The sequence below is a fragment of the Rousettus aegyptiacus genome, unplaced genomic scaffold (assembly GCF_014176215.1).
Source record: "Rousettus aegyptiacus isolate mRouAeg1 unplaced genomic scaffold, mRouAeg1.p scaffold_m13_p_3, whole genome shotgun sequence".
Taxonomy (NCBI): domain Eukaryota; kingdom Metazoa; phylum Chordata; class Mammalia; order Chiroptera; family Pteropodidae; genus Rousettus; species Rousettus aegyptiacus.
Window position 1 is genome coordinate 126,753,638 of NW_023416306.1, and position 17,046 is coordinate 126,770,683.

The following is a 17,046-nucleotide window of genomic DNA, read 5'->3' on the forward strand; positions in this document are numbered from 1 at the left end:
ACATTGGGGCAATCAATGCTGTGAAGCACTGGAGGGCATGTGACCGCTAAAGAATCAAGTATTTCCAAAGAAACACAGGCACAGTTGTTCTCTGTCAAGTTGTGTACTGATTTGCCTATTTGTCTTAAATAGTGCTTTTTAAACTTTTTAAAGCAATAAGGCCTTCTTTTTCTTTTCTTTTGATCAAAATGTTATACTGAACCCTTATATATGATCGAGGTAAAAGTGGTGCTGGTAGGGGCCAAAGTTCTCCGTCTCCCTTCACCCCGCACCCGCAGGCACCCTCCCACCTGAGAACTCCAGGAGCACAGGGCAGAAACTGCCGATGTGGAGTGTGCGCCATGATGCTTCTTACACTGGGTGGACCAGGTGTGAGTGCACGTCCGAGATGTGTTGGTGACTCACTGCAGAAGAACTGGAGTAGAGAAGAGCGGGGTGGGGCCGGCTGAGTCCCCAGGACTGAATCCTTGGGTGGTGGCAGCACTCGAAGGCACTGGTGGTAACCACGAGGCTGTTCTGAGTGATTTCATCACCGGTCCTGGCTGGGTTCCTGGTCTTAAGTCACTGGGAGCCAGAGGTATGCACCAGTGAGGAGGCCCTGGGGGTGCCACCTCCTCTAACATGCCTTCAGCATGGCTGCACTTCCCTGGGACATTATAGCCCACACAAGTTCCATCCAGGAACTCTGGATGACCCTTCCTGGTGAGATGACTTTGGTTCGTTTGGTGGGGGTCTGCAGTGTGCAAAGGCTAGGGATTAGAGCTGGCTCAGAAATGGAAGCAGGAAGCTGTAAATGGCCCAAGTGGCTTCTGATGAAGCAAAACTTCTAGGAGGGTTTCCAGGGCCCTGTCAGAGCTATGGCCAGTGGAGCGCAAGGCCAGCCTTGTTCTTTCCTGCAGTCATGGAAGATGCTTAGTGTACTTTGAGGATCCGAGATGCCATGAAACAGCTGGCCACACATAGACACCACTGCCATTGGGCCTTTTTTCTATCCATTGTTCCCAAATCATCAGAGAGAGGATTTACTCACAGTGGAGGGGTGTGGCACGTGGTACACGTTGCCTGGCTTCATGGTGGTGTGTGTGTTTGGAGGCTTCTGGAGGCAATCACAACAGAGGCAGCATCTTTTATTGGAGTTGTGTTTTCATGGGGTGGATGTGGGAGGCTGCCTGCCTTTAGTCTTTTCTTACAGACAATGTCAACTGCCCCAGACTACTTTCTTCAGGCCTCAGATGAGCTCCCAAACACTTAGTGCCTTTGCTGTTCAATTTCTTCATTTTTAAAGTAGGCACCATAATGTCTAGTTACGAAGAGTAAATGGGCTAATATAGGCAAAGTGTCTGGTCTAGAGTATTGATTAGAGAGAGGCAGTGATTAAATACCAATCGCTTCCCTTTGAATGTCAAACCCAGCGGTTCCTGTTTTTTTTGCTTTTCTCCCTTGGTCCTTTCTGGAGTCATTCCCCTTCCTAGAACCGCCCATCCTGCATCTCCTCCTCCCTCTTGGGCTATGCCTGCTGTATCTTTTTTGATATTATCATGTCTTTTTCCATAAATCTGAGCATCCCTCTGTCTATACTGCCAGGCCTCGCCTCTTGTCCCTGCCTGACCTTACCTTGGAGAGCTCATCCTTACACGGCCTGGAGCTGCCTCTCTGGGCAGGATGCTCACCCCACATGCCAGCTCTGCCCACCTGAGCCGCATCCAGTGGTCATGCCAATTTTCAGTATTCTTGATGTGGTATTTTTACATACAGAATACAGATATTTTGTTACTGTGTTACCATTATTTCACTATTTAAAAATATGACATCTGGGTCATTTATGTAAACAGATATGCCCAGAAAGTTCTAGGCTACATTAACATTTTGAATGGAACGTAGGTACACCCATTTTAAACAATGTTCTGACCCTGTCAGAACAGGCATCCCAAGTCCTCTCACATCCCCATTTCCTGATTAGCAGCGAGAATGAGAGTCTTGTCTTGTATTTGTTCATAGGATATATTTCCCTGAGAGCCATCTGCTTGCAGGGGACTCTGCTGGAGTCATCTTGGAAATGAGGCAGGGATATTAAGGGGAACACAAAGATAGTACGTGAGGATTCAAGGGGGAGAGATGGGAGGGAATGGGGAAGGCAGGTGCCTGCACCAAATTCTCTGTCCTTTGCTGGAATCTGAATTCCCCCTTCCCTCTTAGAGCCTGACCCTTCCTTCTCTAGGATAATTTATTTGTAGTAGAACCTTCTTCTCCAAACAGTCTACCTGAGAGATTCAGTCCTAGGCCTTGGCTGTCTCTCAGATGACATGGCAAATGAAGACAAAGAGAAGAAGATGATATCTTCCCTTTTATTTTGTTAAGACAAAACAACTGCTAAAATATCAGTATTTTAATTTAGTTTCAATGTGGTGTCACTAGTTGGGTTGCAGGACTCAGAGCCCGCTGGCTAGTCCTCCTGAGTGACTATTCAGCCCATCTAAAATCATCTCAATATTATATTATTTCCTTTTTATCTTCCTGGTTGATCTGCCCTCACCAGACAGGTTCACTTGCCTCCCAAACCCGTGGCATCTGTTTCCTCCTCAGAACCCTCGCTAAGGCCCTAGCCCAGGCCTAGCATCTCTTCCCAGCTGTCTTTCAGTTTGTCCATGTCTTTCCTGCCCATCAAGGCCCGCTTTTCCTAACATCTTCCTTGATTGCTCTGCCCCACGCTTTGGTGATTATCTCATCTCTTGAACTACAGGATACTCAGGCCACACCTCTTGCTTGGTATATAGGCACCTTCTACTAAGAAGGCCCATATGTGAAATTTGTGTACAACATATACTTCAGCATGTATATACACACATATAGAAGTGAGGTGATATCGTTTTCTTTTGTCTTCCTAGAGCTCCCTGCTTACACATAATAGCTGCTTAACGAATGTCTGTTGGTGATGACGATTCGGTTTTATATTAGTTTGTTAGGGCTCCCATAACAAAGTACCGCAAAACTGTTATTGGCTCAGTTTTGGAGGGCAGAAGTCTGAGATCAGGCCATCAGTCAGCAGGGCCTTGCTGTCTCTGAAGGTTCTAGGGAGGAAGGCTTTCTTGCTGCTTCTAGCTGGTGGCTCTTGGCAATCCTTGGCTTTTGGAAGCATCACTCCAATCTTCACATGATGTTCTCTCTATGTGTGTGTCTGTCTCTGTATCCAATTTTTCTCTTTTTTTAAAGACACCAGTCATATTAGGAGTAGGCTCACTCTAATGACATCATTTTAACTTGACCATAGCTCTAAATAAGGCCAAATTCTGAGGTACTGGGGATTAGAACACCGACGTGTCTTTATTTGTGGGACACAGTTCAACCCATAATGTTTCTTTATAGACTATTATCACCTTAAATTGTATTAACAACTCAGATGAATTCGCCCTGTATTTTTGTCTAATAACATGGGAGAGAAAATGCTGAATAGTTTGTGGGCACAAATTTTATGTTGAGAAATTGATAAATGTAGAATATACTATTTATAAAATTGTCGAATATTAAAATTAAAATTGGTAGCAGATAATTTTGAAATTAAACACTTACCATTTTCAAATAACTTTGTGAATGTATATATCCATATTTCTATACAAATCTATATGCAGCATATTCTTAGGCACGTGTATACACACATACACACATACACACTCACACAGAAACGAAAGAAGCAACTCCAGTTATTATAGATTTATAATGTTGAATCAGAGTCTCACTTCCTAGTTGAATTTTAGTGAGTATGATCTGAGCTGTCCTGATTCTGAGTCTGTGTGATCGTGATGTCTTTTGCAAATCGACAAAGTAATTCGAAGCAGATAATACTTATAGTAGCTACTACCATCCCACCATTGTAGGTGTCCTTTAGTGACCTGTGTTTTTAAAGAAGCTGTTTCTCTCTCTCTACACCTGTGAGAACTCTGAGTGAGGGAGAGCAAATAAATGTGTATGCATGAAAAGTCAGGAACTTTCGTAGCCCAGTCAATGTTGAAGAGGAGGAAACCCTTGCCTTTGGGTTTTACAGTCCCCTTTCCTTTAAAAGCCCTGGGTGAATAAGCCTACTGAGTTCCTGTCTTGGTGTGACTGTTTACACAACATCACCAGCTGTTGCCAGGTGAGGGAGTGTGCTGCCAGGATTCAGATGAGTTTGGGGCTGCCCTGCGTGATCATGTGCAGGACTCCACCTGCCTCTCAGAGAACGGCCCCTCAAGGGGGATGGGAAGAGGCCCGGGTTCTAGTCCTGGCTTCTTCCCCGACTGCCCTAGTGGTTGGACCAGTCAAGGCATCTCTACGGGCCTCAGTTTCCCCTTGTAGCAAATGGAGACCTTAGCCTAAAGCCATCATTTTTCCAAATTTTTTTTAGATGTGGAACTCTATTAGAATCAATATATATATAAAGAACCGCTAGTAAAGGAGTACAAATGCAGCGGCCGTGGTTTCGAATATGTCAGGACCGTGTGCTGTCCCAGCAGTGCCCACTGCCCCCCTCCCCACCTCTACCCCACGACTTCAGTTACACACTGAGGAGGGGCTGGTTCATGAACACCCTGGACTACAGGACTCTTCCACATTTTTTTAACCTTCTGAGACTCAGTGATTCTCTCCTGATGAAGAGAAAAAAAAAAAGCCAGTTGAGGGGTGAGCATTTCATTGCTAGAGATTTTTTGACTGTGATGGGAACAGCAAAGAAATACAAGGAGAGAGGTGGGCAGACGGACAGAAGCATCCAAACAAACATGTAGACTTTAGTAGGAACCCAGGTACTCAGAAATGTAGACACCACCACCACTAATAATAGAATCCATCAAGATCTACTGGTCCGCCCAGCAGCATAGGTGTTTTATGTATATTATTCCGTGTATTCCTTAGAACAACCTTCTGAGATTGATGGCTTTATCCCCATTTTACCTTTGAGGACCTTAAAACATGGGGAAGTAAATAACTTGCACAAGGCCACCCAGCTAGTACATAGTGGGTTTGTAATTCCAACTCAGATCTGTGACTGGGCCAGGTTGCCTTGGGAATGTCGGCTTGCCCGCTTTGTCCTATCAGGGAGAGTCTGTGTAGGATATTTACATTTTATCAGTCGACGCTACCCAAGATGTGTGCTGTACCACTGGGTTCCAGAAAAGAAGTTCCTGATCCCCTCCCCCCCATATGTTCTTCTTTTTTTCCCAGGGGTTATTAGGCATAAGCATCTATTGTCTGCTCAGAAGCTGTAAAGTAATATCTTTAAGAAGTTACCTCCTATCAGGATATTATCTCATCAAAACTACACTCTTTTTGGGATTTCTCCTTAGCTAGATGTTTTTCTTTTCCTTCTTATCTTTAAGCATTCAAATGATCTGTCTTTCCCCAGGAATGAGTTTATTTAGGAAGGGGGCTCTAGTCAATCTGGGAGATTGTCAGAAATAACAAATGTCTTAATAAGCCAATGGTTTCCATTTCTCTGAGAAGCGGGGATTGCCTGTCCCCTTCCTGTTTCTCTAACAGGCTATGCAAAGACCCTTCAAGTGCGGGTAATGACCGGGGATCAGTAATTTGCTAAGATGCACGCACGGGTTGGACAGGTCAGGGCACATTCCTGAAAGTGACGTCCTCTGCCTACAGGATGGATAGGATGCCCAGTCCCCAGGTCAGCTGCTGCCCTCTGGCTGGAAGATGAGGTCCAAAGCAAGACATTTGGGAAATAACTCGGCCTCTAGTTTGAAATCATGTTCCAGTCCATCTAAGTCATACTGGCGGCCTGGATGTGTGACCAGCTGCCTGTCCTGGCCTTTGGGGCCAGGAGCTGTTTGTACTAGGCTATACCTGTCAGTGGACTTATGTTAAACAGTGTTTCTGCTGTTCTTTATTCCCTGAGAATCCTTCTTGACCAAGAGACTTTCTTCCTTGCACAGATCAGTGTCTGGGATGACCCGACACTCAAAATATTCTGGCGTAGACCCAATTCCAAATATTCCATTTCCTTTATTCCTTCAAAATGTATTTATTGAACATCTACTTATGCCGAGTATTAAAGATGGAGTCGTGAATATGACAGATAAGGTCTTCGCCTCTGTAGAGCTTATCTTATTGCAAAATTACATATTTTGGGTTGGAGAATATGGTCACCTGTCACTGGCCCCATTAAAGCTCTTACAGCAAGAATTTAGGCTGAGTTACTTTTCTGTAGTTTCTCCTTCCTTCTAAGGCATGGGCTGCTATAGATATCTTTAGGGAAAACAGCATAGCATAGCCTGTAAGTAAATTTTAAGCCAGGAGTACATTCCAGGGAACAGTTTAATGAAGAGATTCTGTTTAACTGATTCTGCCTGCTGTTAATTCTGCTGAATTTCATGCAGGGCTTCTTTCTAATGGCCTTTCTATTGGTTGTTTCCTTTCCCTTTTCAGCAGTAACTTTCTTTTCATTTCTTGCATTTATTAGGGCTTTTATTCACAGGGTCATTTTACCTTGTGTTGCTTCATGCCCAGGAGTCTTTTAGTGTACATTTTTTAAAATTCAAGTTTTTAAAATACTAAGTAGCATTATAAAGAAATTTTTAAAAATGTAATTATGGAGAATTTCAGACATATATAAGAGGAGACTGAAGTGTGGAATGGATCATTGACCTTTCCCTCAGCCCCAGCAACCCTTGACCCACGATCAGTCCTGCCCCATCTACACCCCATCTACTTCCTCCACCCCGAGATGTCATAAATACTTGAGCACATTTCTCTAAAAGATAAAGACTATCTCCTACTATAATCACAATGCTGTGATCATGCTTAAAAAGTTAATATTTATCTTAAAGGGAGATATTTTAAGGATATGAGTGGAGAAAAATTCAGCCGCACAGTGACAAAAGTATCAACTCTTTTTATTTTTTTTCTGTGTTCTTCAGTTTTTGACCAAAAGCATGCAGACACTGTGAAAATAAAAGTTGTCTCGACTCCTTTGTAGCTCTTCTGGATATCAAATTTGTCACTGGAGCAAAAGCATCAGCTCCCAGTTCCTCCATCTATGAAGAATGAAGGATGTCCCCTTCCCTGGAATCTGTTTACATATTCTGGGTAGTTCCCAGAACCTCTTCCAACTTCTAAAGTTCTATATTCATTCAGCAAATATTTAATGAGAAGCTCATTGCATGTGAATCACTGGGCCCTGTAGGTAGAGGGAATAGCCTGCGTAAATGCCCCAAGGTAAGAGAGAGGTTGGCTGATAAAGGAAAAGAAAAGAGGCAGAGAGGCTGGAATGGAGTGGAGGCTAAGTGGGAGAGGGATCACAAGAGGCCGGAAGAGACTCTGCCTCGTCCTGGGCCCACCACTTCCCGAGGGCCTGAGACCCTGAGTTCCCAGGGTCCCATGGAGAGGTGAGTTCTCATCATCTCCTGACTCTTAGTTATTTTGTAGGCACTGTGGTCAAAGGAAGAGCTTACTTTTGGGACGATATAGACAGACACTTGTATGCTGCCACCTTGGAAGAACTAGTCATATAAACCCAGCAGGATTATTGTGAGGATTAAAGAAAATGTTGTATGATAAAGTAGCTAGATGACAAATATTTTGCCCATTCTCCTTTATAAATGTCCCTTCCCTTTCTTGGCCACCGCCAACAGCCCCTGTGCTACCTCAGGCATCCTTGTGGAGTGGCCCACACTGGCGGCCCTGTGCTGGGCCCTTCCCTGTGGATCTTTCATTTAGAACCTGACTTTGTAATAATTTTTTAGCTTTAGTTCTTTGGAAATTAAAAATTATTAATTCGAAAATAATGTCTTTTCTTTTTGGCAAAAAAAGAAAATCAGTACAAAGGAGTATAAAGGAAAAAAAATAAAATCTCATTTTACTGAGGAAACTGGCACTAAAGGTTTGGATTCTACCTTTCTCAATGTTATAAACACACAAACACGCATTTTTAAAACAAAAATCAGGGATAAGAAAATCAGTACTTTTCGCTGAATGAATCTTCGATGTCTTCCTTTGTGCATAACTTAGATCCACAGCCTCTAGAGTAGTATTCCACAGAGCTTGTAGTCCTTGGCCTTGTCCCTATTTCCCAATGTGGGCAGGGAGGCAGAGTCCTCCGTATCCAGCCACCTGAGCCTTTTCCTGCAAGCCAATCCACGTGCGAAAGCCTTTGCTGTATAAAAAATGCATTTCATCAAAGCCTTATTTTGTCATCAGCTTGTTTTGCAGGAACTGGGTGGAGTCTGTGACTGAAAGAGCATGCTTTTGTTTCTTGGTATAGGGGGAATTTCATAGAGCTTTTCCTCTTCCTAATTATATGCCTCATAAACCCAGAGACGTCTAATCCCAGCTTGTCACTACACCGAGAGCTATTTAACAGCCCATTTACTTCAATTTACGTACAATTTTCAGGCGTTGCATTCAGTGCCTGTGGGACTGGAGTGTGAGACACTCAAGTGGAAGCATTTTCTGGAAGCAAAGGCAGAGTGTCATAGCCTCATATATCCCATTTCTCCCTAAGTATGTGCTAAAGGGCGGGGAACCATGAATAAATGTGTGTGTGTGTGTGTGCGTTTGTGTGTTTTAAAAGCTCATGTTGTAAACAAACAATACAACAGGGCACAAAGAAAAAATTGAAAGTTATCCTGATCTTTAGCGCACCTGCCCAACTCTGTTGTCCTCTTCTTAGAGGTCCTCACGGTTTGTCGTGTATCTTTCTAGAATTCCTTTATTTTACAAACTTGGAATGGAATCATAAAGTGTTCATTATTCCTTTACAAATGAGTGATTTTAAAATGAAAATTACAGTTTCCTATGTCAAAAAATATCTTGTGAGAGCGTGGGCAGAATTTATGCAATGGTGCTTTAATAATTAACGAGAAAACAGAGTTGCCATTATGGAATTCAGGCTTCTGTACTGTGGTTGTTGAGGTACTAGGATCAATCCCAGGGGAAACTGGGCAGAGGCCAGTTTGTCTATGAAGTCTTAGTTCCTGGTCTTGATTTTTTCCCTTGCCCCTTCCCTTTGATGTTGGGGAGGCCCCTACACTGTCCCCCTACCTCTAACAGCCTGCAGTGTGGGGAAGTATATTTAGTGTCAACCAAAATTGGGCTTGAGTCTAGATGTCTGACTATAAGCAAGTTATTTAACTTCTCTAAATTTCAGTTTGCTCAGCTCTCTAGTGGAGAGGACCATCACTATGTCACAGAGAGGCTATGAAAGTTAAACGTGCTAAGGAACATTTCTAGCTTATAGTACATACTCAATAAGTCTTAATTTCCCTTTCTCCTGCCTCTTGAGCCTTTGTTCTAGAAAAGTTGTTAGGACTTGGACATACTACCTCTTCCCAAGGGTTTTCACATTTCAACTCTGACCAAAGATTTAGATGAAGGAATTAAGGAGTAGGAAGATTCTTTTGGAGTGAAGTCGTGCCCCCTGCCTGGTTTTCAGAACTATTTCGTGAATGCTCATGATTGTGTGCTTACTCCATCTCCTTTTTCTCAGAGCTGGCTCCAGGATCCGTCCTGACCTCAGAGGACATTTTGGCTGCTAGATGGCAGCCAACATCTTCTGAGTATCTCCACCACATGCATTTCAGGCCACATATTTAGTGGTGAGGTTGAAGGCATACAGAGGAATCGTCATAAGGGGAAAAGCAGAATTACCAAGGCTGTCAGAGTTCAGACATTGCTCTTGTTTTGGGGACAACCCAAGTCTATCTGGCACCTCTGTGAGAATTACAAAAAGGCGCTCCCTTGGGGAAGGTGGAGCCCTGCACAATCATTGCTAGGTGGGTAGACAGAGCTGTGGTAGAAATTTGAAAAAGGTGCTCTTCCTCAGAGAAAAGGCAGCTTTGCCCAGGCCAGGTGCAACATGGTGAGCAGAAGCCAGACCGATTTCTGCTGGCCTCTCTCACTATTTCCAGGCATCTCAGAGCTGGGCGCAACCTGCGTGACCACATACAGTGGGCCTACAATTACAGCTTTTCCACTTGTCCTAAAGAGTCATTGTTTTTTCTCTGTTCCTACCCTCTTTTAGCATCCTGACCCCGGCAATGGAGAACCAACCAGGAAACTTCCTCAAGGGGTTGTTTATGGTGTGGTACGAAGATCAGATCAAAATCAGCAGAAAGAAATGGTGGTGTATGGGTGGTCCACCAATCAGCTGAAAGAAGAGATGAACTACATCAAAGATGTGAGTCTTTTAAGGATTTTTTGTTTCTGGTTTATACCCTTTCTGTAGCATGTGATAGAGTGGAGTTTGAAGTATTGATGTGAATGTAACAAGGCATTTTGGAAGAATTCTTAGCGTCATTTCATATGGAAATGTTTCTACATATCTTAATGTTAAAAGTATAGATGTAATTCTGTAATGAGGTATAGAGTGAGCTTTTGGATGTTACTAAGTAAGAATGCTCAAGCTTTCTTCTTCTATGTATGATACGGCAGCTCTTACATGGTTTTGCTTGTTATATTGGACACTCCTAATGCATGAGTTTAGACAACTGTATATGTTTGGGTGCTTTTGGCTACAGATGACAGAAAAGCCAACTCGAAAAGGAAATTTGTTTCATGTGGGATAGTCTCCAGGTAGGTGGGCTCCAAGCATAGCGCATCCAGGTGCCAGTCCTTTTCTCTGAGTTTCCCCTGGTTCTTTCCTCCTTCAGCCTCAAGCTCATAGCATTGTCTGAAAACATGACAGTGTCTGGAGGAAGAAAAGAGGCCACTTATTTCTGGTTAATTTTTAGAGGCCTTCCATTAGGCTCCTCTTTATGTCTCATTGGCCAGAACTGGGTCCCATGCCCATCCTCAGATCCATCACTGGTAAGGGGAGTGGGATGTTCGTGGGTGGTTCAGACCAGTCACTTGGGTTGAAACAGATGCTGGAAAGTCAATTACAATCATCATTATTCAACCCAGGACAATCAGTGTCATTTATTTGTATTTAATATTGTATTTCTCATCTTTTAAACTCATGTTCTTTTGAGAAATTTTGGAAAATACAAAAATGTACAGAGAAGAAAACCAAGTTACCCATGATTCCACCATTCAGTGAGAGCAGATGTTAGCATTTTGGAGCTTTTTCTTCTAAATTTTTAACTTCTTTTAATCTGTCTGTCTATCTCTCTGTCATCTATCTGTTATCAATCTTCATTCCTTTTTGGTTCTTTTGGTCTCTGTAGATTGACCAATGCCTTTGTTGACCAACCCAGAGTGATTACATACATAGAGAAAATGAGCTGCTCTGACTCTCATGGTCCCCAAACCCCGACCTGTGGACTAGAAGGTGCTCGTGGGTGGCAGGGGCGGTGGAGTGCCCCATGGACCTGGCTTCAAGGTTCAACTCTCTGTTTGGCCAAGCCAAACTTTTGCCCTCTTTGAGTTTCAGTTTTCTCATGTATAGATTATGGGTCTGGGAAGGGATCCCTAAAGTCAAAACCTTCAGCTCTGTGTACCCCATTTTATTTGGTAGGTTGCAGATAAATCAGTCATGTTGTTAGCTTTTGTGTGGGTATTTGAAAAGAACATCTTTTACAAAATATCAAAAATAATAAATAATCTGGGCACCTTCTTTAATATGTCTTGAATGTTTTGGATACCTGTATAATTATAAGGAATAAAACATAACCTTGTCTCGATTAAAAATAATAATAATAAATGCTTAACAGAGAAAATGAAGCAAAGCCAAAAAAGCTACACATACACGAACGCACAGGGTATGTGTGACAACCACCAGCCTCAAGTCCCCAGTCATCCTAACCCCCAAATATAATTTTTAGCCATTCTTATTTTTCATGTATAGGAGCAGCTTGGACATTTCTAGTCCCCTGTGTTTTTCTCATGGAAATACTTAGCCCTTCCTCATTTAAATGCCCCAGGTAATGTGGCACTGCTTCAGAGGTAAACCTTCTAAGTAGAGTGGAGAGTCGCAAATCTCCTAAGACAAAGACAGCAGGTTCAGGCCAGTTGTGAACCAAGATGACATAAGCCCTGGTTACAGGGGTGGTTCTGACAAGAATTGCCAACCTCCACGTGCTCTGCAACTAAAAATTAGTTTCTAGGCCCCACCTTCTGTAGCTAGCTTCAAATCCATCCTCGACCTGTTCTTTCCTAAGCGTGTTTATGGGATTGTTTGTCCTCTTTCACTCCGAGTGATTCTGGCCCAGCTGGCTTCCTGCAATTTTGCCACCCAGCTCAAGATTCCGCCTACTCCCCACTGGTGAGCAGCATGAGAGCCTTCTCAGGGCCACGGATGAGAGCCATTCTGCCTGCCCAGAATGAAAATTTGTGCTTTTGGCCTGTTTTCCCGAAACGTTCGTAGCTAATGGCAAGAAGATAGACTCTATTATTAGAATTCCATCTGGTGAAGGCTTAGAGTCTTAACTTGCCCCCACCCCTGCCACAATCTCCACCAGTATCTGGTTATCCCTAATAAACTTGTAGTCTAATTTAGAATGTGTCAACTCTGCAAATACAGCTTCAAAGTCAATTCCCCCCATGCTGTCCCCTACCGGTCGTTCTCACCAAACTGCTGCCTTTGAGCCCTTCCTGTAGTAGAAGTTCCAGAGCCTCCCTGGAGGGGACACCTGTGAGACCTCCTCTTCAGCCGAGGATCCCTAACTTTTGTCCCTCCAAGGGGCACCAGAAGAAGGGAAGAGACAGGAACTATTTGTAAGGTTCTTTTATTAAAAAAAAAAAAAAAATTAAGACCTTATGACTCCTCTGGAGGTACTACTATAAAGAATCTTAAATAGTGTTTTTGTAAATAGGTCGTTTTGGGGGTCACCTTGACTTTTGTTTTATTGTGTGCCTTGTGTATTATTGGTGATTGTTGATGAACTGACTTCCAAATTTATGGGCTCTCCAGGGCTTGTACTCCCCTGCATTATATTCCAGACGTCTAATTGTTCTTTGGCAGTCAGAGCAGAGATAGGGAAATTACAAATTGCTTTGCTTTTCGGTTTTCTAATCCTCTTAGCTCACGTATTTGCAATCAATTCGTCAATATTTTTTTTTTCTTGTAAAAATGTGTAATACAGGCAAACTTTGCCCAAATGTAGTATGAAGGTGATGGGTGAATTTCAACAAAACATTTTTTGTCATAGTTTATTATTTGGATAATTAATATTTATTAATAATTATAATGTTTCTTAATAATTATAATTATATATAGTCACAATATGTTTATTATTATTAATAGAATTCCCTTGGTTTCTAACTAGAAATCAGTAATGATCTTATTCCTTATTTTTCCAAATTTTCATATTCTTAAGATTCTTTTTTTTTTTTTTTTTTTTTTTGTGGGGCCCTTTTCTCATTAGGGTTTCTTAAAAGATTTGGAAATCTTGCATGAAAATGTTATAGCTTGATCTTTAACTAGCATCTTTGTGGGATGCAGGTAAGAGCCACTTTGGAAAAAGTAAGGAAGCGAATGTATGGCGACTACGATGAAATGAGACAGAAGATTCAACAAATCACCCAGGAACTGTCAGTAAGTCAATATCTCAGTGACTTGGAAACATGGAGTGATGGGAGAGCTTAGAACTTCTCCTGAGTGGCTAGCGTCTGGAGATACCTGAGTTTATGGTGTTCTTTATGAATGGAATCACATTTTAAATGAACCGAGAGAATTTTATCACAAAGTTTATTATTTAAAAGAATTTTTTTTTTTTTTTGGTAGTAAGAATGCTCTTCCTTATATTCAAAGCATTTCCTCCAAAGTCTGGAACAAACTATCACCATTATTATTTAACATTATATCTGAGATACTAGCTGATGGAATTAAACAAGAGAAATAACTTTAGAGATATAAAGACTGGACAGGTAGCTGTAAAGCTATCACTATTTATAAACTATATGATTATATACTCAGAAAGCCCAGTGAACCAATGGAAAAAAAGCCTTCTATAAACAATAAAAGAATTCTGTAAAGTAGCAGGGTAAAAAATTAATGGATACAAAGAGATTCAATATACAAAAAATTAACAAAAGCAAACAAAAACAAAAAGTAAAACCAGTTAGAAGAAATAATAGCAATAAAAAATTATCAAATATTTAAGAGTAAATTGTAACAAGTAGAAAGACATACCATGTGCTTGGAAAGGAAGGTTCAACGGAAGATGTCAATACTATCAAGTTAATATACAAATTTAATATAACCCCCAAATATTAACATTTTTATTTTATGTTGTTTTTCTACAACTGGACTAGATGATTTCAAGATATATGGAAAATAAATATAAAGAGTTGGGGAAATTCTGAGGAAAAAAAACAATGAGAGAAACTAGCTCTGTTAGTTACAAGAAACTGAAAAAGCCTCAGAGATTAAAAAAACAAGGTAGCATTAGCACATAAATTAATAGACATTAATGAAAAAGCAAGAAATATACTCCAGTGTATGGCAAATGTATTATCTTATATAAAGGAAGGAAAATGGACCAGTCAATATACACTGTTTAGACAACTTATATGCTGTTGAGTCAGACTTAGACCTGGACAAATTCCAAATAGATCAAAGACTTAAATGATAAAAATGAAACTTAAAAGTGCCAGAAGAAAACATATGTGAATTATTTTGTACTCTTGGAGTGAGAAAACCCTTTTATTACTATGAAATGTAATCCCAAATCTGCAAAAGAAAAGGTTGGTAACTGCCCACATTAAAATGAAAAACTTGTGCTGTCAAAAACACCAAAGTCAAAGTCAAATGACAGACTGGGAAAAAGTATTTGCCCTTCATGTCGTAGATAATAGGATGATTTTCTGAGAATTTAAAGAGTGCCCATGAATCAAGAAGAAAAAGCCTGCTGTAGGCAAATATTTGTTACAGATAATTGATACTACAGGAAAGATTAAAAGCTCTTAATTGCATGACAAGATGCTCCACCTCATTCTCAATAAGAGAAATTCAGATTAAAACCATCCTGAGATGTAATTTTTATCTAGTAGACTGTACAAAACTTCATGAGTGGGACAAGACACTCTGTTAGCAGTGCTGTGGAGAAACAGGCAGCTGGCTGGTTGGGGTACAATTTTGTATTACTCTTAGGGAGGGCAATTTGGTACTATCTACCCAAATTACAAATACCTATATCCTTTGACCCAGTAATTCTATTTCTAAGAATTTATTCTATAGGTAAACTATCACATATGTGAAATACCATGTATGAGCTTAGTTAGTGCAGCATTGTTTGTAATAGTAAAATGATTGGAAACTTAAACGTCCATTAAGAAGGGGAATGTAAAATAAATTATATTTCTACAATAGAATACATAGAGTTGTAAAAAAAAATAAATAAAAAAGAGTGAGTAAGCTTTTCAAAGGGAGATACAGAAAGATTGCAAAGACTATACATGTTGAAAAAGCAAGATGCAAGAAGATATCTATAATGTGCTATTACTTATATAAAACAGGAGGGGAGAATAAATATATCTAGATTGTTTTGTATGTGCACAGAAAGTTGCTAGAAGGATACTTAGGAAAGTAATAAACAGTGATTCTTAATTGAGGGGCAGAACGGGCAAGGTGGTAACTGAGCAGATGGGATAGGAGCGAAAGGGAGATTTATTTTTGCGTGCACCTAAATGTTTGAACTATGTAGATGTATTACTTACTTAAAAGTTTAAGAAAAAACAACCTTTCTCTGATTTAAACAAGCTAATGCTTGTGAGAAAAAAATTAAAAACATTTCTGATTAATACTTGTGAAGAAATTCCCTGCATATATGACATACTCTCCATTAAAGTTAATAATTGCAGGAAAGAATAGCACAGTTAAAATAGTCATGTATTAGAGTTTACTTTTTGTCTTGGCTATGAGAATATCTGCTTAAGTATGACCTACTGCCTCAGTTTAGGGGCAGGGGTTTGTAAACATCCCTTGCCCATTCTCACTGGCATGTAGGAGGAGATTTGTAAAATTCTTATCTCCTTATGGAAATCACTCTGCTATCCACTGACAGACACTAACAACTGTAATTAATGTCAAAGGATTGGATTTGCAAGAGATGCATAAGCAAGTCTCTGCACACCCTTGTTTTCTTGTGCTAGAACTGTCACAGGAGCTCCGTCTCTCTGCCTACAGCTTCCTCCTCCTCCAGGCCACACCACAGATTGATTGCTAAATTACTGCCATATGAACACAACCCAGAACAAGAACATGACACCTGCTCTGGGTCCTGGCCTGCTGTTTCAATTCTCTCTTCCATCCTCAGGGTGCACCGCCTGCTCTGTCATGCCAGGCTGCTTTCTAGGGCTTCCACAGGGGTCTGCCCTTGAGCCTGCCCAGAACCCTTCCCCTAACTCTGCTGCTTCTCTACCTCTCTATATCCAGCTAGACCTATATCCAGGTTTAGCTTAAGATTGGCCTCCAGTGAACTCTCTCAAACACACACACACACACACACACACACACACACACACACACACACACACACACCCCAAAACAACACAATAGCACCAACAGCCACAAAGCAACTCTTGAGAATTGGGAGAGCCCAAAGTATATTCTTTCTGTGGTGAGTAGAATGAGCAAGAGGCACAAGAAGATATTCCAATTGGGTTCTAGTTCCAGCTGTGCCCCTTCTTAGCTCTGTGCGTGCAAATCCTTTACCTTCTCTGATTCTGTTTCCTTCCTATAAAAGGGAGTGTCTGGCTGCTACACAGTGTTGTCGTGAGGAATAAGTAAAGCCTGGTAGGCGAATGTGTAAACACTATACAAAGGAAAAGTATTCCTGTTTTTCTGCTTTCTGGGTCATGCAGATGTTGACTTTTTAATTTAAAGCTGTACTTGAAATAATCGAAGTGGATGGGCTACTATCAGGAGGAAGTTTCAGCCTAGCCAGAGATTAGTGTGGGTATATATGGATCGGTTTTGTGTAACTGTCTCCTCAATCTCTCCAGGTTTCACAAGCCCAGCAGGATTATCTGGAGAATCACATCCAAGCACAGTCGTCAGCCCTGGACAGTTTTAATACCATGAACTCGGCTTTGGCATCAGACTCCATTGACCTACAGGTATTCCCCTGATCACTGTTAGATCGCGTGCCCTCACAGAATGTCCTTGGCTCATTACTCAGAACCCTT

The 17,046-nt window shown here is 41.4% G+C and overlaps 1 protein-coding gene across 4 annotated transcripts in view; it reads left to right on the forward strand.

The window, feature by feature from the left end:
• Positions 1-17,046, forward strand: part of LOC107518609 (myocardial zonula adherens protein) — an 89,677-nt gene that overhangs the window by 17,714 nt on the left and 54,917 nt on the right. For all 4 annotated transcript variants that reach the window (XM_016160447.2, XM_016160446.2, XM_016160448.2 and 1 more), the window contains exons 3-5: positions 10,001-10,156; positions 13,361-13,453; positions 16,864-16,977. In XM_016160447.2, the coding sequence (XP_016015933.2) occupies positions 10,001-10,156; positions 13,361-13,453; positions 16,864-16,977 (363 nt within the window). The remainder of the gene's footprint in view (positions 1-10,000; positions 10,157-13,360; positions 13,454-16,863; positions 16,978-17,046) is intronic.